Below are 23,206 nucleotides of genomic sequence, written 5' to 3' on the forward strand. Positions count from 1 at the left end.
AAATATCCAAATCTCACCCTGCCGGCCAATCATCAATTACAAACCCTGTACCTGATGGCAGCTTTTTGTTTGCCAGAGGCTTCTTGCCTTTATTGGAAATGTGCCATCAGATGCTGGATTTGTTATTTGCAAGACTTTGCTTTCAGGTTAAATTTGTTGTTTTTGGTGTTCAATTACCATACCAGACCAAGTCTGATTTGTTTGTGATGATATATACTATTCATTTTGGCAGCTACTGAACAACACATTAAATGTCATTACTTGTTTACAGATTTCCATTCAGTGAGTTGCAGCTTGTGTATCATTTTCATACTGGTGTACAATTTAAGCTTTGAGCAGAGATTTGTAAAAGAGATTTATGTATGTAGTTTGTCTTCTATATCTAAGAGAGCTCACACCTGCCAGTTGCTGCTTCTACTGTTCCCTACTCTGTGCGCTCCGCAGGGGAGAAAATAATCTTCTGTCACGAATACAAAATTAAATGTAATTAACAATGTAATTGAAATGTAATAACTTTCTACTCGATGGCTCATACCACAGCAGATTGGTCAGATATGAATTGAACTATTTTACTCTTTCTTTTATATAGATCACCTGCTGATATAGCCTCATAGATATTTGGCCTGTTCTGGTACATCACATGTATAGCCCAGGGAGATTAGAAGACGCCATCTCACAGGGATTCAAAAGTCGTTTCATATAGACAAATCGCCTCATTTTCATGCTGTGAATTGAAAGGAAAACTGCAAAGTGTAATGTTAATTAGATTGTGGGCACTGTGCGCTTTATTGTGTAGTTACATAGCCAGTTAAATGAGTAACTACTCTGTGATGAAGCCCCCTGCTAGATTCATACAGTGACCTCAGTCGTGTTCTGGCCCGATGCTGGAGTCTCCAGGCCACAGTTGGCGATTGGCAGTACCCTGATTCAGACTGGCAATCTCCAAATTACAGGCTCGACTTTCTCTCCAGGCAGAGGTTTTTACCCAATGAGCTGATCTGAAGCCCCCGTTGTGACTTTGTAATGACATAAGAGTGGAGCGTACTCAATGTTAGAGGACATTTCTGCTTTTCATTATTTATGCCTTCTGTTCTTTATTACTGAGCAGATTTAATGAGTGCAAAGAGGGTTTTTAACTTCACAGGGAATTTGAATTTCCCTTCCCAAATAATACAAATAATATAATAATATTAATAACAGATTTAGAAGATAATAAAAATCTTAAATAAAAGTCAGCTTCAAATGTTAATTGTATTATTCCCAATGCTGGAATAAAAAGACCCATACTATTGTATTAACCTACACATTTATCTGTATTGTTATTTAGTACATGTATTAATTTATGAATCTATTAATTCTGTAAAGAAGAAAACAATCTCTTAAACAAAGGTATAGTTTCATCATGTTTCCTCCTACAGTTTTCATCCAGCGATATTAAAATGAATTGTTTGGTGTTGGTTCCATTTTTAAGTTTAGTTGAATGTGATGGCATTTTCTCACTTATCTTTTTTTATTTCGATGTATATATTTCCAAAATAACCACAGAACAAAATATGCAGTCACTTTCCTCACCTTGATTATCTAGATGGAATTCATTTCAGGATTACTCCATTGAGACCTCATTGTCAGTGGGCAGCAGGCCAGAGTCTCATTTGCATTCAAATGCAAAGCTACCCATCATATCAGCGCCATTCACTGCAAAAGAATGTGGCTTCTGAATATACTTATACAAAAGCCTTGCAAACCCTCTTGAATGTTTAGGATTTTTTAACTGTGATAAATGCGATGATGAGGCTAATTTTCCCCTTTTGCTTCCCAGGGTCCCACTGGCGAGACTGGGCCGATGGGTGAGCGCGGTCACCCAGGACCTCCTGGGCCCCCAGGCGAGCAGGGCCTTCCTGGAGCAGCTGGTAAAGAGGGTGCCAAAGTAGGTCCTTTCAAATTTGGCATGACTGAAGACTTACACGTGATGCTCTTAACCAAAATATGATGGTGGCCCCAGTTTTAATGTGGCCAATATGTAATAAACAACATTGCAGTAAAAAAAATAAAAACTCTTACTTTTACTTTTGTACGCTGTGTGTAACAGGGTCTAGTGGATAATTACATATCTTTATGCTGTTATGCTTTTTTCACAGAAAACATAATAACAAACAATAAACATCAGTACTGCTTTGCCAAAGCTAAGAGGGCTGCCTAGTTTAAAACAAGTAGAAAACACTGGAGCTTGGGTTCTAGAAAGAACCGAGATTGCCCGTCTCCGCAGCTGTTAGCTACCAGTGCAGTCTGTACAGTATTTGCACTTCATGAGCCATAGGGATTATTCCGGTGTTGTTTGCCAGTTGTAATGGAACTATCTGTGTTATTTCAGGGTGATCCGGGTCCTGCAGGTCCATCTGGTAAAGATGGGCCACCTGGTCTCAGAGGGTTCCCTGGAGACAGAGGACTGCCTGGTCCGGTGGTAAGTAACACCTGTGCAGTTCGTGGCTTGAGAGAATGCTTAATTAGGATTATGTAAAGCACTCTAGGCTAATAATAGTCATCATCCATCTGTCTGATTGGTGATGCGTGCCTTTTAAACAACTGTCTCAAAAGCTAGCTCTCACCCTTCTCCCAGGGTGTGAAAACACAAGTTCATTGTATTTTTAATGTCAAATACGTTCAAGAAAGAACAGGGGGGGATCAAAAATCAGAGCAGTAATAATAATATAATAAACTTCATTAAGATGCAAGAAAGATGCACAGCTGTAATACTTTGACTGATGAATGCATTTTACTGTCCATCGTTTAAATTCTGTATCCACACCTTTGCCCTGGATACATTAGTAATTACATTAGATCAGGTAAAAAAATCTTTGTCTGTTTACTTGGGAAGACTATGAGCTTCCAAATATTGCCCATCAGAAAGAGTTCCTGTTCTATTTTGCTGAGCAGGATCTTTGAAATGATTCATTGTAAGGGGATATTGCTCTGTGTGTATTAAGTGATGGCTGGTTTAGAAGTCATGTTTGCTTTAAAGTTGATTTTCTTCTCTGTAGGGATCTGCTGGTCTGAAAGGCAATGAAGGGCCGAATGGTCCCCCGGGTCCTGCTGTAAGTAGAGATGGTTACCTTTCTTATAACCATTGACTGTGTTCCTTGAAATATATATGTATGTATGTTTATATTTAATAGTATTTTTTACTCTTTCACAGTTTGAGCTTTGCTATTTTCCAAATCTCTAACAATGCAAGGATAGTTAATCCATGTTTGTAACTTGTGTATCCCTAGAATTTAAGTAGTCATAAAATGAAAATAAGGCCTGGTGATTATATGAAATTCAGAAAATGTATTATAGTCATAGCAAGCTTTATAGAACTGGACATAAAAAATTGTAGTAATTTAAAATTCACGGTATATCATTGATAAATGGAATAATATAGTACTTCTGCATAACTTCAGGGCTGGAGGCTTGTCCAGAAGGTAGAAGATTTAGCATTTAGCATTTTTAATAAGAATATTTATGAAGTCATTTTTCTAAATCATTGAAGAAAAAAAAAATGTCTGGGAAGCAGGTGAACAATACATTATACTGCATGCATTATTTGTCTCGTAGCGTTTAAAATGCATTATTCAATTCCCAAAAGATGAAGTACGATCTTCACCAGGAAAGCTCTGTAAGGTTAGAACTAGAAAGCTATTACTAAAAGTAGGCTATACAACCTATGGAAAAGATTCTCTAAAATAGAAAAGTAACTTTCCTCATCGTATTCAAGGTTTCAGAAACCAGGTTTAACTCAAGTCATTGGTCTTCCAGATAAGAAAAGATTCACAAATTGTTGTTATATTTACTGACACGGTTGAGTGCATGTTCACGTATTAAATGTAGGTAGTCATTTCTGAAACCAGAAGTAACAAACTGACAGTTTACTTTTCCTTGGACTTGTCTGTGTTCTACACATTTGATTGGATGATAACTCAAGTAGTGGAGGTGGAAATGGATATATTAACCTGTCACTTGTTTGAAGTTCTCTCTGGACATCTGACCTGCCTTTCTGTCCACAGGGATCTCCAGGGGAGAGGGGGCCCGCTGGACCTGCTGGTCCAACTGGACTTCCAGGCCGACCTGGCCCCCAGGGACCACCTGGCCCCTCTGGAGAGAAGGGAGCACCCGTAAGAAATGTGTTCTGTATTATAAACCAGTCTTTATTCTTTTTCGGGCCCTACCAGTATCTATGCAATCAGTATCTTGATCAATGAAGAATTTAAGAGGAATAGGTAGTTCCCATTTTCAGTAGTATTCTTTCTTTGCTCATTGACAATTCAACAGATGTGATTTGGTTGAGTCCTGCCTCAGAAGTACTTTCCTTTACAACAGTGCCTATTATTTGCAGCACACGAACTAGTAAAATATCTCCATTTGTCAGCATGATCAGTCTGTCTGCTCTTGCAAAACAGAGTCATTTGTGCAATTTTCACAGCTCTGATTCAGTATTGAGTCAAGGGCAAGATTAGGCATTTTATTGCAGCGACAGTACAGAGTAGAACACAATTTCACAAATGGAAGTAACATGTTGAACACCTTTTCAAACTGAAGGTGCTTTGCTTTCATGTTTGAGAAAAATCACGTACGCACTGTGGTTTAGGTGTTTAGGAGATAAGAAGCCAACTTGTGGTTCCTCTTTTGATGCTAAAATATCACGTTAGGTGTTAAAGACAGAGTATTTAAAGGCTGTGTGTTAAAGACTGAGCTATGATTCATATTTTTATGATACTGATATTTAAAAAAAAAATTGTATCATATTTCAAATGATCATGATGTGACTGACTTTTTAAAGTTAAGTTCATGCTTTTTAATTAATTGTGTGAATTATTGCTCTTTTAGTTAAACCCCGACAAGAGCATTAGACTCAAGTTAGTAGGTTTATAGTGCTGCAAATGTAAAGATCCAGCCTCAATTCAGATCAGCTCTTGTCTCTTGAAGTCACATGGAGCTGGGGATAAACACATTTCCATTTCCTCCAAATGGCTGACTTACAAAAGCTAAACAGTCCCTTCCGTTTCAGTCCAATCATTACAGAATGCCTTCCATTGGCTTAACAAACACCTTACATGTCATGGTCCCAAAATGATGTGTTCCTGTCGTGTGTTCCAGGGAGAGAAAGGTCCTCAGGGCCCTGCTGGAAGAGATGGTATTCAGGGGCCTGTGGGCCTGCCAGGCCCAGCTGGACCTCTGGGACCACCTGGAGAGGATGGGGACAAGGTAAGATAGACACAGACTTCCCTGCAAAATAGCATCTGTCAGAGGGCTCAGAAAATGCACATGTTTTATTTCGGACCTGCATAGCAAATAATTTGTGATTCATTCATTCATTCATAGATTATTACTTCCATGTATGTGAATAAGTAAGTAAATATGTATTGATTTTATTTAGCCATATTATTTTATCCAGGGTGACTTACAAGTGTGTGCATGAATATAATCAGTTTCACCTTTCCTGGATATACAGGACTTCCTTTACAAAGGCCACAGTAGGATAGCATTCGGATTTAAGAAGAATATATTTGTTTTTCCATTAAGGACGTAGATGTTGAATAAATCACAATATTTAATTATCATATTAAGCGTGTGGGTGAGGAAACAAATTAAGTTTCCAGAATATTTATCCTTCCCATCAATTTCATGTTGGAAAATTAATTGTCCTTAAATAATTAATGAGTTGCTCACTTGTTTTAGGGGTTATAATTATGGAAATGATTTGCATTTCAAATTAATCCATCCATGCGAGACCAAATATATATATTTTTTATATCTCTCATCAACTGTAAATATTTCTCACCAGCAATTGTTTATTACATCTAAGGGATGCCATCAAAGCAGGGACACATATTTTTAGAAATATTGTTAAGATAAATAAAATGGAAAATGGTCAATAACCAGGCAGTTCAAAAAACAAAACAAGTATAGATATTTATGGAAATGGTATGTGCCAGTGTATGTATGTTCATATATATTTCATCTCCAAAACCAAAAATTTGATATGTGATATTCTAAGCAATACATAAGCATGGAGATTTTAATTGTTTGTTATTAAGATTCAGTGCTCTTAGAGACATCTGCTGTCAACAAGAAAGTGCTGTGAGACCTGAACGTTGCTGAACATATAAAGCTAAAAGGGATAAAAGAGACTTTGATTAATGTAGAATAAGGTTGTGGTTCACTCACCTGGGTGTTGACAACCATAATCCCCCTCCTGCAGCCAATTCACAGGAAATGTTCAGTTCTGCAAAAGGATTAATGGTAACCGACACCCGTGCACAAGGAGACATCTGCTTGCTCAGAAAACGAAACTGCAGACAAGCGCCAAGTATCTCGGCACTCGTCCCCAGCGGTTCTCGGTCCCTGACATTCGGGAAAAAAAAAAAAAAATCTATACTGCCTGCATTGCTTTGTCAATACAGAGAGAGCACTCTCAAGAGCATGTGGCAGGTAAAGTAGATAATATGAAATTCAATGTATTATTTATGAACTTTATCTGATTTTAATTTCTCTCTTCCACTAGGGTGAAATTGGTGAGCCTGGCCAGAAAGGAAGCAAAGGGGACAAGGGAGAACATGTAAGTGGTTTATTTTATTTTTTTCCCCCAGACTTTGATAGGGACCCAAGAAAAAGAGGCTGGTTATTATAAACATGAACCTAATACCTTGTGATTTGTGAATGTCAGAACTGAATCTAATTCACTCTGATTCAAGATAATTTGGATCTGTTTACCTAGTTAGACTTAATACGAGTTAACCCTGTACTGAAACAGTTATTTTCATACATTTTTCAGAGACTATAAATATTTGACAAGGTGTGAGCAGCTACCAAGAATACTAACACTCTGTTCTTCTTCCCTTAGGGTCCACCAGGTCCCACTGGTCCTCAAGGACCAATTGGACAGCCAGGCCCTGCCGTAAGTGTCTGAATCTCCCCATGTTGAGCTCTGTCAACTCACCAACTCCTGTTAATCTCACGCCGCTCCCGAGAATTTATACTCTATAAACACATTGTGCATATGCAGCTCAGACAATCCTCTGCTGCAGTAGTGTTAAGTATAAAAGCCACCTGAGATGTTTTGGTTTTGTACTATCTCATCGTAAAGCATTTCGTCTTTTGGTGCTTTTCCCCCCCAATAATGGATGTCTTTTTCTGTGCATATCAAACATTGCCCTCCCTAATATGCAGCACTTTTGGACAATCAAGCTTAATGGTCAATACCTGGAGGCTTGTAGATACGGTAGACAGAGAACTGACAGTTTAAGGGGTAGACTTGAAGAAGATCTTAAACAGAATCGTGATGTTCAAATGAAAGAGAGGGCAGCCCAGCCCCAGGGTTGCCCTAGGGCAGGATTTATTTCACATTATTTCAATAAGGCTTCATTCTCACAAATGGATGTTTCATTCTAGAAGGTTCTTCTATGTGGACGTGTTGTTTTCTGAGACTGGTGGACATGTACTAAGCACTAAATAATCCCCAGTGTACTCACATTTATTGAGAGATACAATCTGGGAATGTTTCACTGTGAGCAAAAATTAATTATTTTTAATCCTGCATGACATACCTATCGGATGGTTTGGGGATCAGTATAAACTGGTGGTAAGTGACAAGAACAAGGAGTCATGGAAAAACATTGAAACTGATCATCATCCTTTAGTGCTCGTGGGAACCCTCAGATAGATACAAAAGAGGGTCAGAGATGTGTATGTTTGCAGTGGTTACAGGCTGTTAATGTATTGCCCACGGATGTTCTGTGTCTGGTGACAGGGGGCGGACGGCGAGCCTGGACCCCGTGGGCAGCAGGGTCTGTTCGGTCAGAAAGGTGACGAAGGTCCCAGAGGATTCCCAGGCCCTCCCGGCCCTGTTGGTTTGCAGGTAAGGTCTGATTCCATTACCTCTAGCACGGGAAGAAAGAGACAATATGACAAAATGACAATACCCCCATTGAGAAATGTATGTCCACTTATAAATTACAAGAGGCATATAGGGGTGTACTTTTAAATACCTATTTATGTACTACCTTTTCAATGTCAATGTAATTTAAATTGCAACCACATCATGTTTAAAATATGCAGTGTGTGCTTACCGAACATCACCACAACAAAACAAGTATAAATCACCTGGGTATCAAGTATCAAGCAACATGTTTTGTTTGATTTCATACAGCTGAGAAAAATATAACCATTTAAAGAGCAATTCAATTGAATAACTGTGTGTTTATTGTTTCAACCCAGGGATTGCCTGGCCCACCAGGTGAGAAAGGTGAAACAGGAGACGTGGGTCAAATGGTAAGGGTGCATTCCCCCTAAGCAAGTTCATGTTTTTATTATTTCCTTTTATAAGCATTAATTAGTTGGATCCATTCCCAGTTCAGGTGCAACATAGACAAGTAATCATATTATTTATTCGTGGAGCATTTTTTTTTTTTTTTTTAAGAATTCCATTGATAGGAAGTAACAACAAGACAACGTTACTACAAACTGGATTGAACTGTAGATTTCAAATGTGGATCAGGTGGACTTTGTATTTGTTATTGCTTATAGTGTAGCTGAAATCTAATAAACAAACAATATGTGTGATTTTTAGATGCCAATTTTGTAGAGGAATGATTCCATTTATCCCCTATGTTTTCTCTTCTCTTCAGGGTCCCCCCGGCCCTCCAGGTCCTAGAGGACCATCTGGCCCCCCAGGTGCAGATGGCCCACAAGGACCTCCTGGTGGCATTGGAAACCCTGGATCTGTGGGCGAGAAGGTAAAAACCCCTCTAAACACCACAATAACTTAAACCATTTAAGCATTTAAATGTAAAAAATATAATGCCATTCTAATGGTTTAAATTATCATCTTCAGTGGTCATGGCACTGAAGGTGTCGCCATCTGGATTGTTTGTTTTGTTCCATAAATTTAGCCCTGAACAGGTGTCAGGATTTGTTATGGAGGGGCTGTTATAGAAACATATTTTATTTGTTTTCATTGGTTCTGCTGGGTGCCACTTGATGCATTTCCTGAGATAATCGTATGATTTGTACACTTTGTGTTAATAGAATTACCTTCAGCCTTAAGCCTCTGCCAGGAGTTCATTTCCACTGTCCAAGAAGGATGTTGACTGCATAAATCTTACTATTTCCTTGATATAAACTGATATAAAAGCCCTTTCCAATACAGTTTACAAATAGCTAACATGAAAGAAAGTTGCTATGAGCTTTTACTGTCAACGTAAAAGTCTTTGTTGATTTACAAAGCTCTCCTGGATTGGTAAGAGATTATTTTATTATTGAGTGCCTTTCAGTTGAGGATCCAATGGATAAACAGCAAAGAGGGAACTCTTTTCACACCAATCTAAACCCAGAATTAATCATGTCAACCTTTTCTGTTGTATGGAGGCAGAAATGTGACAGGAACCAGATGGATTATTTCTGTGGTAAAAAAGGAATTCAAAATGGAAAGTGCACCATCATCAAATGCGTTGTGTGTATCACAGTGGCATAAATAATGGGCAACTGTAATGAAAAAAAAAAAAAAAAAAAATATATATATATATATATATATATATATATATATATACACACACACACACACGTGACATTCTTTTTCTTTGTATTCTTTTTCTACACTCAGGGTGAATCTGGCGAGACTGGAGAGCCTGGTCCTCAAGGAGATGTTGGCCCACCAGTAAGTCAGAAATGATATTGCATCCTTGTGTTTTTCTCACAAGTGACACTGCATTAATCTCTATCTATATTATAAAATAGAAATGGAAAATGGTGGGATTCTAGTGTAAATAGAGATGGAGGTAAATAAGTGAGATAGGAATTGTAAAGATTTTTCTTTTTTCAGCAATTGAGATTTCTAAGAGAAGTGGAGTGGATGTAAAAATGTTTTGATGGAGTGTCTTATGGGTCTCTTTAGGGTCCCAGAGGTGAGAGGGGCGAGAAGGGTGAAGCTGGCCCACCTGGTTCTGCAGGTCCCCCAGGTCCAAAAGGTCCTCCTGGAGATGATGGTCCCAAAGGTAGCCCTGTAAGTATGGTTCTTTATGGATCTATTTCATGATGGTGTTGTATCATACCCATCATGAATGGGTTGTGAGTTGTGCAGTTTAATTTGAATATACATTTAAACAGCTGTATAATAAACCACACATGTTATGAGGTGTCAGTGATTGTATTTTCTAATCCAGTAAAGCTTTGATAGTTGTACATAATCCATAAATCCAGGTTTGTATTCCAATAATATCACAAAAAATGTCAGGTCCATGACAGGATTTCCTGTCATTCAAAAGCCATAGTTTTGTCCCCACGCCACCATCTAATGTTGCTTTCCATGACCAGACTTTTTAGCAGTACAATTATTTATCTGACAAACATGATCTTAAGATTTACATCCTAATTTAACTTTATCCCTTTGATATTTGACCCTTTTTCGATCCACTTTTCCACATAATCACTGTAGGTATGTTGATCCATTTCCGTCACTCATTTCACTAATTATGTAAAACTGTAATTTAGTAACCACCTTAATTTGACTCTGCATAGTCTGTGAATATAGGAATATATATCTTAAAAAAACTAACTTAAATGTATAGCTAATACAGTATTTTTTTGTTTCTGTTGTAGTCAGAATACCTGTAATACTGTAGAGAATGTACAGTCTTTTTTCTCATCTGCATTGTTTAAGGAGTTTGCTAATTATCAAGTTACTGTTACCATTACAAACCAAAAACACAAAAGTTTTTACAGAATTGTATTTAATTCCCAACATTTAATGTTTGTTTTATTCTGTAAAGCATCTTTTGTCCGCTGTTATTCTACAACACTGCCGAACACTGGCTGGTATCAATGCTTATTATAACCTGAACTTCTCTCATTTCAGGGTCCAGTTGGATTCCCTGGTGACCCTGGTCCTCCTGGGGAACCCGGCCAAGCTGTAAGTCCATTAATGAGCAAATGAATAGATAATGCCCAATGTGGCCTACAAGTCATTCAGTATAAAACAAGCAAATCCAATACAACATCAAGCAGCTATTTTGTGATTAAATTACACCTTGTATCTTGCAAACAGGGTCAAGATGGTCCTGCTGGCGACAAGGGAGATGATGGGGAGGCTGGCCAACCTGTGAGTTTGACAGTCACTTTTTCTGTTTGGGTTTTTAATTGTCTTTTCACTGACTGACCTTTTATCTTGTGAATCCTTTTATCTCAGGGGTCTCCTGGTCCTACCGGGGAGTCTGGTCCTTCTGGTCCACCTGGAAAGAGAGTAAGTTAGTTGTTATTTGCAAAATTTTGCTCCTGGTCTTCAGTCCTCAGGCCAGGCCACTTTAAGGCAACTGCTCCATTTTACTTGTTTTACAGGGTCCTCCTGGTGCTGCTGGCCCCGAAGGAAGGCAAGGTGAAAAAGGTGCTAAGGTAAAAATATATTTTTTTAAATCTTAGTTTGTCTAAAGGAATTCCTATGTCTAAGGTAAAAGGTCAGGCCCATTCATTGGCACCACCCTTTTGATAGAAGTCTGTATACCTTCTTTGAAACAATTGAGGGGAAAAGTAATGGAGGTACTAAAGGCACACACTCACTCCTGGGCTGAAAATAAAATGCAGCAGACAGGACTATGCAGTGTTCAAAATCACTGTGCTAATGTTAACACATACACATTTCTAAGATGCTGTAAGCCTTAGTCCCAGCTGTTCTACTGATAAATACAAAAAACAATGTGTTTATATTTTAGTGCTGGGCAGCAGAGGAGCACTCACTGCTATATATTTGACTTAACTTGAAATAACCTGCTGCCTGTCTAAATCCCTCAGGGTGAACCAGGCTTGGAAGGTCCTCAAGGCAAAACAGGGCCCGTTGGTCCACAAGGAGCTCCGGGAAAGCCCGGTCCAGAGGGTCTCCGAGGTATCCCAGGTCCCGTTGTAAGTAATTCCTGATTCTGCTTATTAATACAAAAAAATAACAATGGTCAGCATTTAGAGCTGTATGTTTATTAACGTATATTGAAAAGAAAATGTTATTTATTTTGTAGGGTGAACAAGGTCTCCCAGGATCACCTGGCCCAGATGGCCCCCCTGGACCAATGGTATGCAAAGCATCCATTACACGACATAGCATGATTGTTCTGGTTTCCTATGATACATCTACAGATCGCAATAGATTAATAACTGTGCATATATGGTTAAACTGTTTAGTTTATTAACTGCATTTATCTCCTCAAGGGACCGCCTGGCTTACTTGGTCTGAAAGGTGACTCTGGCCTGAAAGGTGAAAAGGTGAGTTTTTAGATTCTGGAATTTATTTTCTTTATCCAGGTATTGAATAATACAGGGAAAAGAGGTACTAAATTTGGTTATTTTTGTCAATCCCATTACAAAACTGTCTATAGCAAATTGTACTGCAAGGTACTTGTATTTGTTTAATACTTTTTTCATTTATCTAATTCAGGGCCACCCAGGTTTGATTGGTTTGATTGGCCCTCCTGGAGAGCAGGGAGAGAAAGGTGACCGAGGTCTCCCAGGCCCACAAGGAGCAACAGGTCCCAAAGGAGACAACGTAGGTTACTAAGAGTAAAAAGAGTTGACTACCACTATGAAGCTGGTTGTGTAGCTCATATTATAACATGGCATTGTGTGAATTTGGTGAATATCTAAATATCTTGATCTTTCTTTTCAGGGCATTTCTGGACCATCTGGTCCATTAGGTCCACCTGGGCCTCCAGGATTGCCGGTAAGATTACAATTCAGATGCTACCACAGTAGAGTTCATAATTTAAGAGTGCATTCATTCATTTTGTTGCCTCAGTTTAATTTATTATCCAAATAAAAATGTATTGTAATTTAACTGAAGTGAAACTTGAGGGTGTTGTTTATCCTTAGTTATTATTCAACACCATTTGCATCTCGCCATTCATCATACACTACCCCTGGCATTTCAATTTCACTTCTCCAAAGGCCAGCATCACATTTGAACTTACATTTAATTTGGGATGTGACCTTTTTCATGTTAAATATTATATAAAGGAAAATAACTTTCACCTTTAGAAATGGAAGTGCCTTAATATCTGTGTAACACATGATGTTAATGTAAAATTATTAATCTGCAATGACAGATGACAAGATGATACATCTTCTCTCTTCTTTTATCCTTAAAGGGTCCCCCAGGTCCAAAGGGAGCAAAGGGTTCATCTGTAAGTAGAATTCTTCACGTCTCCACTGTCAAGATCTCTCAAGATGTTCAAATAGCATAGAATAAGTAGATAAATGTAAATAAACGTAAGAGGTAGAAGGCATAACACACTTGCCTGTTTTGTCTTCTGCAGGGTCAGACTGGTCCTAAGGGTGAATCAGGTGTACCCGGTCCTCCTGGTCCTCCAGTAAGTCTATTTTAAATATTTAAACAAAAACTCACACTCTCTCTCTCTCTCTCGTTATTAGCATGCGTCTCTTTTTAATTTCATCAAAAGGAATACCATGGAGACATCCTTCGATACTGATGATATGAATGAGTCTAGCTACCTCGGTCTGCTTTCATTGTTAGTTACAGACACGACTGTTCACACGATTCGACTAAGCAGACAGCTTCTGCTTGCAGCGGTTTGTTCTCTAGCTCAACTGGTGCGTCTTTCCCAACTCCAGGGTCCCCCAGGCGATGTCATCCATCCACTGCCGATCCAGTCTTCCAAGAGGAGCAGGAGGAACATCGACGCCAGCCAGATGATGGACGACCCCAACGTCGACAATTACAAGGACTACGATGATGGCATGGAGGAGATCTTTGGCTCCCTCAACTCCCTCAAGCAGGAGATCGAACAGATGAAGCACCCACTGGGCACCCAGAACAACCCCGCCCGCACCTGCAAAGACCTACAGCTCTGCCACCCTGAATTCCCAGATGGTGGGCTACTAACTCATGAGAGGGGCCAGAAAGCATCAAGTGTCCCACTCAATGCTTTTGAGATGGGCATTACCCCCCCGATCCCCCCCCAACCCCAAAAAAAGGGGATCACATAATTTCAAGCCCCCTGCATGACCACAACATCTGTATTTGATTGCATTGGGTATTGGTATTTGCTATTGGGTAAATTACCAGATTGGGGAAACCAATCCTTGTATTAGTTTCCAGACAATTCTTGCAATATCCCTGAATTTAAAGCTCTAAATTGCTGTTCTGTGTCTTATAGGTGAATACTGGATCGATCCCAATCAGGGCTGCTCCAGAGATTCCTTCAAAGTGTACTGTAACTTCACAGCTGGAGGAGAGAGCTGCATCTACCCAGACAAGAAATCTGAAGGAGTAAGTGGATTTCTAAAGAAAGGGCAAATTCTTGAAGCTGATGGAACCAACTCTGGCACCTTAGCAGAATTGCAGACAATCAAGTTTGTTGAAAAATATACAAACACATTTGGGCAATTTAATTTAGAGATGTTAACTAACAAGTTATTTTTTTCCATTAACAATACGTACATTGCTGTGCATTATTGCAATAAATGATGTAAGGTAACTTTACATTATATTCATTTAGTTGCCTTAGTTTGAGTTTCTCTTTAGTATCCTCACTGACATTCCGTATACAATTATGCTTGGTTATGGATAAGTTAGACAGATATATTTGGGGGATTGCCACAGCATGTCCACTATTCAGTCACAGTTGTTGGAATGAAGATACATTTAATTCCCTGTGAATACTGATTTGTTACCCAGCCCTGGTCTACTTTTTATGACTGCAGACAGCCTTTTATATTATTATAACCATGCTAGTTATTATTCAGAAAGCCTGAAAACCATCAAAGCACTATTGTATGACTAATTTATTTTATTCAAGTCCTGCAGAACAATTACATTTATTAAATGTCTTGCTCTATTACAGTAAATGGAGCTTGGCAGAATGTCTATCCCAGGACACTGGCTTATTTTATGATATATGAAAGTGCAGCATTGAAAGACACAATGGTGACAGCTCCATCCATTATAGATTGTTGCATGGGTACAGTTCTGAACATTGTATATTTGACTAGAGCTCTCTTACCCTTAATGTGGAAAGTAAGGTAAACGAAAGTCCTCCATTTAGTTATGGAATATTTGCTGGAAAAGCAATCAGAACTACACTGAAAAATAATTTTAGTGAATCAATTAGTTTTGCTGTAATGATATAAGGGACTAGGTTTCCATAGACTCTTATGAAATGTACAGTGCAATAGGATGTGCTCTACAACTTCATTTCTTGTCACCTAATGCACTGTTATGGAACTCCATGCGGTGAAGTGATGAAGTCTGTCACACAATGTGAAGACATTTCAAGATGAACATTATCCATGAAGTTAGTCAATTTCTGCTGTATTTACGTGTCATTCTGGTTCTATATGGAACACATGGGACTCGTACAAAGCGCATATGCTACCTTTGAAGTGAAGTAGATGTATTATGTAGGCGTGTGTCTAGCATAGTAGAGGACTATTATAGAGACAGACTCAGGGTGCAGGAAGGTTAGAGCAGAGTGAATAAAGTCTAAGAAAGAAAACTCAAAACAATCTAAGTACCACATACACACAAAAGACCTGGTACAATTTCAGAGCCAGTTACATATGCTTCTGGAGAGGTTTACTCAGGAAAATAGTTTGATAATGCTTCTGGTCATTTGCTCCACAGCACAAAGGTATCAATGGCTTCTGGACATAAAAACACTGGAGAATTGGCACTATAGGAGCAAAGCAATTTTCAAGAGTTTTTGATGAGAATAGTTAAATAAATATATATATGTGTATGTGTGTGTGTGTGTATATATGTATTTAGAGAAGACAGGTCAGATGAGGAAAGGTACAATAGTAGATTTCTTCATAATTCATGATCATTTGGAAGCTCGTATGCCTAAAGTAAGTGAATCCCAAAACCAAAGTGAAGGTCAAGGTAAAAGTGAAGGTACAATCATGGGGGGGGGTGCAGTATGTTTCCAGATTCAGACTACAACAGAGTTATATTACTATAAACTCGACTACAGGCCTATTATTAATCTGAATGAGCCCCTCTGAACTTCAACTCAGAACAGCACAGCATGGTATTTCCTTCTTTAATGTACCTTCTCTCCCTCTCTGTCCCACCCCACACATCAGGCTAGGCTCACATCCTGGGCTAAGGAGAATCCAGGGTCCTGGTTCAGTGAATTCAAACGTGGTAAACTGGTAAGCCACCCACCCATTTGGTTTCTCTTCCTTTAACCCGTTTTATATTTTACAGAGTAAAATGGCTCGTTGGCCCAAAGACACACCTGGTACTTGGTATAGTCAATACAAGCGGGGGTCACTGGTAAGTTGCATCTCAAGGGCTTGTACCTTGACTCATGCATGTCCTTGGCACCTGCTTCACTCGGTAAACAGCATGGCGCACTGGTTACCAGCTCAACTTGAGTCTGCTGGTTGAGGTAGGTCTTTATTGAATGAGAGAAGGTGTGGGCAAAGCTGTCTACTGAATATTTCCTATTATGCACTTTAGTTTCTTGAGTGTACTATATTTGTGAGCAAGACTGTGTTCCCTCTCTCACATGGAGAATGCATAAAAAAAACAGACAACAGTTATTCCTGTTCTGTGTATGGATATAAGAAATGCTACAAATCTTAGTAATCTAAGTTTTAGTTATTATCTGCAGGATTTATCAAGTCAAAATATGAGGTATACAAAGTAAGATTGTAGTAAGAATGCACTTGCCCCACAGTCATTCTTGTCATTAATAAAGATTTCACCTGAAAGTGTCTGTATGTCCCAATTAAGCTTATAATCATTTTAGTTTAGTTTAGTTACAAGCATTAACAAAACATTTTTTCAGATACAACTGACTATGAACCAAATTTCACAGTAAGACAACAAGTATTTAAAAAAAAAAAGTATTTTACTACAATTGCTCAAGATTACAACCTTCTCATACATATTCCACCTGGTTATACTGAGGAGCTGATGATCAGGTGTAATACGTCACCAGTGATTTAAAATGGCTAATTGTGAAAAGCATGCAGACACTTTAAACTGGTCGCCCAGGATCTCCAGCCACACTTGAAATGCAGCAGTGCCTGAGATTGAGAGGTAATATATCCATGGTGATGGCTTGCTCATCCAACACCGGGGCAGCAGTGGGAAGGCGGGGCACGCAAGTCTTTCAGTGCTTCACCTACTTTATTTCAGTGGTATTGAGTGGGTGTTGCACTTACTCGCAACCACAGCACAGCCATCCAAAGTGGAAGGGCATGAGAGGACAACTTGCATTGTATCTAGAATTTCCCTAGTTTCAACATAGTTTTCTGACTGCATTATTGTCCACAGAAAGTACTGCAAATAAATGAAATTTGGAAGCTGTTTCACTATTAATTGAAGAGGTTTTATTGCCATCTCAAATGTTATGCCCTATTTGAAAATATCTAGTTTTTAGTCTTGTAGTTAACTCAGACAATTGGTGCATTTTAGCTTCTGTTAGTGTGGTCTAGACTACAGAATCATTCAAATTGTTAGAACTTTTATTATAAAAGACACCTACATAAAATAGGTTTAACTCCTAGTATGTAGATGTTAGGTACATACCTATACTTCATTATCTTTTAGCTGATAGTTTCAGAAAACAAGTGTCCAGTTTGGGTGGCTGTCTTTGGCTCTAGCAGTTTGCTCTGCATGTGCTTCTTTCATGGTCAGTCATGTTTATCTCAGAAGAAACCTTGTGGATCAGACGGAGCAGAAATGGTTGGTATGAAAATCAGTGTGTTCCCTGGTCATGTGGAACTCTATTACAAAAATCGGGAACTTTAAATCCTCATGGAGACATGGGTCTTCTATACACCTCGGGGAATATTTAAAAGTCAACAACAGTAAAGCCCAGCTCTTTTACTCTGAATTGAATCATTAATTGCCTTCATGTTGACTCTGAAAAGGTTGTATTGCCTGCAGGGCTGAGGTTCATTGTGGTAAAAATTCTAATCCCCTATTCAGAGTGACTTAAGGGACCGAGACGGGAGAATTGCTTTTTTCCTAATTTAATTTTGTAATATAATTTGATTTAATTAAATCTTTAATTCATAGTGTAGATCTGTTTAATTAAAAAAGAAAATAACATTAAAGTCTTGTTATCACGTACCTACATTTCAAATTGATGTGTGTGGTTAAGAATTCTAATTAAAATGAGGAACATGAATTATGCTGGTGTATTTTTTTCTTCTAGAATAAACTTAAGTGAATATTTAGAATTAGTACGTACATGTAAGACATTTGTTTTCTAAAAACACTATTACACTTTTTTTAGGGCCTGTTACTTCAAACACTTAATCATATGGGGGAATATTTTATTTAAATCATGTACTCCTTCAGAAATCAGTATGCAGGTATCTAAACCATGTATAACTACTGCTCCTACTCAAGTAATACACAGTTGTACATAGTACACTTTTCAGACATAGATTAGATTTGGATTTCTTCTTGTCTTCATTAAACGTGAAATTAGCAGTTAATTGAAAGCATTCATTGTCTAAATACCCGCACATCCTTCGTTTGGCTTCATTCAGGAATGTACAATAATAGACACAACCAACGTTTGAATTTCTTCATTAGATGTCATTCCACCGGATGTCACTCCCATTAAACCTTTGCTCATTAAAGGTTCTTTTAAATAGAAATTCACCAGGTACTTGCAAGTGTCACATCTGTAACTATTCAGGAAAACAACAAGCTACCAGTTCTACAACATGGAGGAGGTGTCAACTAGAAGAGTCAGACAGATAGACTTTTTTGGTTTGTTTAATCTGTGTTGACTGCCTTTTTTTTTTTGGGAAATTAGTCCAAGTGATCTGTCAATTCATGTGCTATGCATCTGCTAGATGACAGCATCTTTCCATCTCCTCTGCATAGGCAACTACAATTATTCTCAGCAAACGGATGCAACATAGAAACCATAAAAGCAGATCTTCCAGACTTACTACACTCTACATTGCTAGTGGTTTATTGAACCTGAATATAAACAGCAGCACAAAGAACGATAAGCGCTGAATTACAAAAGAATAAATAGTTCAAATGGAATACTTGAACACACTAATGCGATGCTCCAAGGGATTAATAAATCACTGTTGTTGGGGGGAAGCTTCAGATATTTAAATATCTCCCTAGATGAGTTGAATCCTTGTTTTCCTCTCGATTCCTCACTGAATCATCATTTCACCTGGATTTCAGTATAGTTCCATATACCACTGTCTAGACTTTTCCTCCCTGTCATTTGTCGAGCAGCTCTCCTATGTGGATTCTGAAGGCAACCCTATCGGCGTGGTCCAAATGACGTTCCTCAGACTTCTGAGTGCCACCGCCCGCCAGAACCTCACCTACAACTGCTACCAGTCCGTAGCCTGGCATGACCGCAACTTAGACAGCTACGACAAAGCCATACGCTTCCTGGGATCAAATGACGAAGAGATGTCCTACGACAACAACCCCTACATCAGGACCATAGTTGATGGCTGTGCGGTAAGTCCTGTGAAGGTGTTGTTCTGAGGTTAATGACCGGTATTGATCAGGCAAGGGATTTCCATTATCATTAAGCTCTACCAGTGAAGAACACAATTTGCAACACTCACCACCTGCCACAGTTACGGGAGCAGTTTTGCTGTATGTGGTCAACTCTACATGAGTTAGTTAGAATCCATTACTGAACGAGGTACTCGACTAACAAAATGAGCATCTAACCATTTCCTCCATCCCAAGCTGGATGTCTGACCCTCTTTGGTCTGGGGAAGACCTGGGAAAAGTCTGTGTTAATAACGCGTGTTGTTGTTGTTTATGTTTGTTTTTCCAGTTGAAGAAAGGATATGAAAAGACGGTACTAGAGATCAACACGCCCAAGGTGGAGCAAGTGCCTTTTGTTGACATCATGTTCAACGACTTCGGTGAAGCCTCGCAGAAGTTTGGTTTCGAAGTGGGGCCTGTCTGCTTTATCGGTTGAGACTTTGCCAATTGAAAAAATAATTATAAAATTAAAAAAGACAAAAAAAATCAAACAAAACACACACACACACACACACACAAAAAAGTGAAAACGTCACATTTGTTAACCATTGTGTCTCCAAAAATAAAGTTTTTTTTTTTTTTCAAGACAAGGAATATTCGATAAAAACAGCAACCTTGTAACCTCAGCGTGCCTTTTTCCGTCACATGCAGGTTTTGAAACTGGACCGATCTAAGTGTCAGCTGTGTTTGCTATGTTCTGTGCACCCCACGCCTCCTCTCCTGCCCTCTCCTGTAACAGAACATTTCTCTGGTGTAGGTCAAGAATCACATGGCCCAAACAGCCCTGAGGCATGCCATTGGAAACAATATGCATTGGGATGGTGGGCCTTTCTTTGGCCTCCTCCTTAAATGGCAGTTTTTTTCCCATTCTTTTTTTATTTTTTAATATTCCTCAAGCTTAATTTTGTGCATATTGTCTACCCATTCTCCAGAATGGTGCTTATATATATATATAAATATATATTTTTTTGTATGTTTGTAAGTAAGTTTTGTATATTTTTTTCCTTGTAATGTTTAATGACTCTGGATTCAAAACATGCATGTGACCTTTATTTTATTTTAGGACAGGAATGCAATAAAAGCAGATGTGACCAAGTGCTTTTTTTTTTTTTTTTTTTTTCCTTTACGTGTTTAAGCGCAACCTTTTGTAATAAGAAAAATTATAATTATAATAAAGGTAAAAAAAAGCACACGCTATCATCTGAGCGTAAATTTGTAAAAGGAGCATTTACCACGAGAAAATTCATAGTTTGTTGAATACCGCCCTTTTTTTTGTAAGATGTCTGTTGTAAACTAGCTTAGTTACAATTGCAGATTTTAATTTAATTTGGTTAATGCTTTCTCTTTTATACTTCCATATTGTTCTATAAAGTATATGCAATGGGAGATTATATATGGGAGGGATATCACGCTATTATAAAAAAAAAGAAACATAGGTGCTATTTTTTACTTCCTTCTGTGGTGCTATGTATTTTCACTTTTTAAATGTAAGTAAAACACTGTTGATGTCCTGCCATTGCCAAATCTCCCAAGATCCTTAGCTCCTGCTCCCTTTACAAGAATAAGGACTTTACTTACTTGCAGGGTCTTATTGTTATGCATGCCATTTTTCATATTCATACATAGGACAGAATTTTTTTGTTTTGTTTTTTTGGCTTTTTCCAGTCTTTTTATTTTATTTATTTTTTTGCGTGTATGGCCCATGTAGAAAGAAAGCAAGAGGAAAAAAACAGAAATAATTGCAATATTAGGATTGTAATAATAGCAGATTGTAATCGATTGCTGAATGTGGTGCTAATTTATATATTTGATGTTTTAGTAACAAGATAAAAAGAAAAATCTTAAAAAAAAAAAATCTGAAACGCTTGCATATCATGGCTCCTCAACTATGTGTTTTGTAAATGGATCTCAGTGAGCAGTAAATGTGCAATGGTTTATATTTCTATATTGAGCCTTATTGGGCTTTTCCAAGTAGCTTTTTTTCCTTTCACTTTTATATTTCTGCAGACTTCATGAGTCGTATAATGAACCAGCGAAGCATTTGTGTGGCAATATACATCTCTAAGAAAGGTAGTAAATTACAGGTTAGGCTTGCTCTAAGATACCTTTCTAGAATAGGTGTTGACATCTTATATATTGTCTTATTAAATTTACTGTACCATTGTTAAATTTGAATTAGAAAGTTGAAACTTGCTAGGTTACTAGCATTTTTAGGCATAGGTATAGATGATAGTAAACCTTCAAAGGAAGGGTGAAAAACATTGTAATTTTTTTCAAATAAAACAACAGGTGGTTTTCTGTATTGAGCTCAAAAGGATACATATGCGTAATCTACTTGAAACTATTAGTTTTTTTCATGAGTTCCATCTCTGTTAGTCTTATCATTCGAAAATGAAATTCATCATGTATCAAGACAACTTTAAAATGACGCTTTGAAAAAAATGGTGTTAAGAAGAGCAGAAATAGAAAAAGGAATATTACAATGTGCCTGTGATTCTTCGTAAGAGCATTGATTTCCTTAAGGAAATCCATGACATAGATCTTCACACATTGTGGAGTTTGGAAGACATGCGAAAATGCTTTGGAGGAAAATTCAAGATCACAGTGTCTGTAGCACAAGCCCTAAATTTCAGCTTAAGCGTAGTCAACGGCATGTTTTTCTTCATTTTGAAAAACTTGAATACGAGAAGGCATGCTGTCCACTGTTATTTATGGGATTCCGCACTACCTGGTTTCTGTCGATGTGCAGATTTCGATTTTGGTTTCATTTTATTTTATTCTTTTCTGCACGTTCTAGAAAATCGTGTGTATGTATATCAGTTGACAAGACTGGGGATCCCAACTGATTGCACATCCTTCAGTTGGAGGTTATGCCAGGCAGAGCTCAGTTTTAACCTGTTTTGGTCATGTGATTCTTTTATACCCCTTTAAGTACATCATGCAAAATTCAGACTATTACCTTTTGCCCTGCATCAGACCACTCAGCATTTATTACCTATTTTTTAATGTCCTTCAATTTCCTTTTATAACTTTTGTTTTCTTTTAAGATATATGACTTGAAAAAATATGTTAATTAAAAACAAACAACCTATGGAATATGGAGTTTTGGTACAAATGGCCCGGTATAACAATGCTGTTGATAAAACCTTTTTGTAAATTTATTGAACCCACAGTTACGCTGTCAAAACTGTCATGCCAATAAAGTTTTTTTTTAAAGAACTTGTTAAACCTGTGTAATAAAGGATAGAAGATATATTGGTTTTTATGTCAATAAATTCAAATTTACTGTGCCCTTCCACTCTTTTGAGGTTTGACTCTTGTATGTCTTTTGAAGCATTAAAACCAAACTGTATGCATGAATCCTTAAGATTTTTTTTTCCTGTTGTTATAATGATGTCTGGATCTCTTTTATATGCTGACAGTACTTTTTTTTGTCCTGTTTTCTGTTTTTAAAATTAATTGAATATCTTAAATGTCCAAAATTGTGAAAGAAAAGGAGAAGATGGTTAAACTGTAACCCTAGTCTCTCCCAACCTCATATCTTTATGTTACTTTGTAGTATATTTATTGTATTATTTAAGAAAATAAATGTTAATTGTCATAATTAGTGTTAATTAAGGGCCCACTGCTTTCATCTACAGCATAACACTATTTTATCTTGGTATTGGGAAGAAAATA

General features: G+C 37.9%; 1 protein-coding gene across 2 annotated transcripts in view; it reads left to right on the top strand.

Moving 5' to 3' along the window:
* col5a1 (procollagen, type V, alpha 1) overlaps positions 1–22,888 on the top strand; it is a 125,784-nt gene extending 102,896 nt beyond the window's left edge. Inside the window, exons 39-66 of one of the 2 annotated variants that reach the window (XM_066712992.1) lie at positions 1,820–1,927; positions 2,372–2,461; positions 3,039–3,092; positions 4,044–4,151; positions 5,134–5,241; positions 6,542–6,595; positions 6,881–6,934; positions 7,787–7,894; positions 8,254–8,307; positions 8,664–8,771; positions 9,638–9,691; positions 9,929–10,036; positions 10,889–10,942; positions 11,078–11,131; positions 11,219–11,272; positions 11,368–11,421; positions 11,818–11,925; positions 12,036–12,089; positions 12,226–12,279; positions 12,452–12,559; positions 12,680–12,733; positions 13,158–13,193; positions 13,326–13,379; positions 13,642–13,900; positions 14,187–14,299; positions 16,238–16,306; positions 19,256–19,489; positions 19,818–22,888. In XM_066712992.1, coding sequence (XP_066569089.1) covers positions 1,820–1,927; positions 2,372–2,461; positions 3,039–3,092; positions 4,044–4,151; positions 5,134–5,241; positions 6,542–6,595; positions 6,881–6,934; positions 7,787–7,894; positions 8,254–8,307; positions 8,664–8,771; positions 9,638–9,691; positions 9,929–10,036; positions 10,889–10,942; positions 11,078–11,131; positions 11,219–11,272; positions 11,368–11,421; positions 11,818–11,925; positions 12,036–12,089; positions 12,226–12,279; positions 12,452–12,559; positions 12,680–12,733; positions 13,158–13,193; positions 13,326–13,379; positions 13,642–13,900; positions 14,187–14,299; positions 16,238–16,306; positions 19,256–19,489; positions 19,818–19,964 — 2,514 coding nt within the window. In that variant the 3' untranslated portion in view covers positions 19,965–22,888. Of the gene's footprint in view, positions 1–1,819; positions 1,928–2,371; positions 2,462–3,038; positions 3,093–4,043; positions 4,152–5,133; positions 5,242–6,541; positions 6,596–6,880; positions 6,935–7,786; positions 7,895–8,253; positions 8,308–8,663; positions 8,772–9,637; positions 9,692–9,928; positions 10,037–10,888; positions 10,943–11,077; positions 11,132–11,218; positions 11,273–11,367; positions 11,422–11,817; positions 11,926–12,035; positions 12,090–12,225; positions 12,280–12,451; positions 12,560–12,679; positions 12,734–13,157; positions 13,194–13,325; positions 13,380–13,641; positions 13,901–14,186; positions 14,300–16,113; positions 16,183–16,237; positions 16,307–19,255; positions 19,490–19,817 lie in introns of both variants that reach the window. The other variant, XM_066712990.1, reaches the window with a different exon arrangement.
* The last annotated feature ends 318 nt before the right edge of the window (positions 22,889–23,206 follow it).

Source organism: Amia ocellicauda, chromosome 9 (genome assembly GCF_036373705.1).
Source record: "Amia ocellicauda isolate fAmiCal2 chromosome 9, fAmiCal2.hap1, whole genome shotgun sequence".
In the NCBI taxonomy this organism is placed as follows: domain Eukaryota; kingdom Metazoa; phylum Chordata; class Actinopteri; order Amiiformes; family Amiidae; genus Amia; species Amia ocellicauda.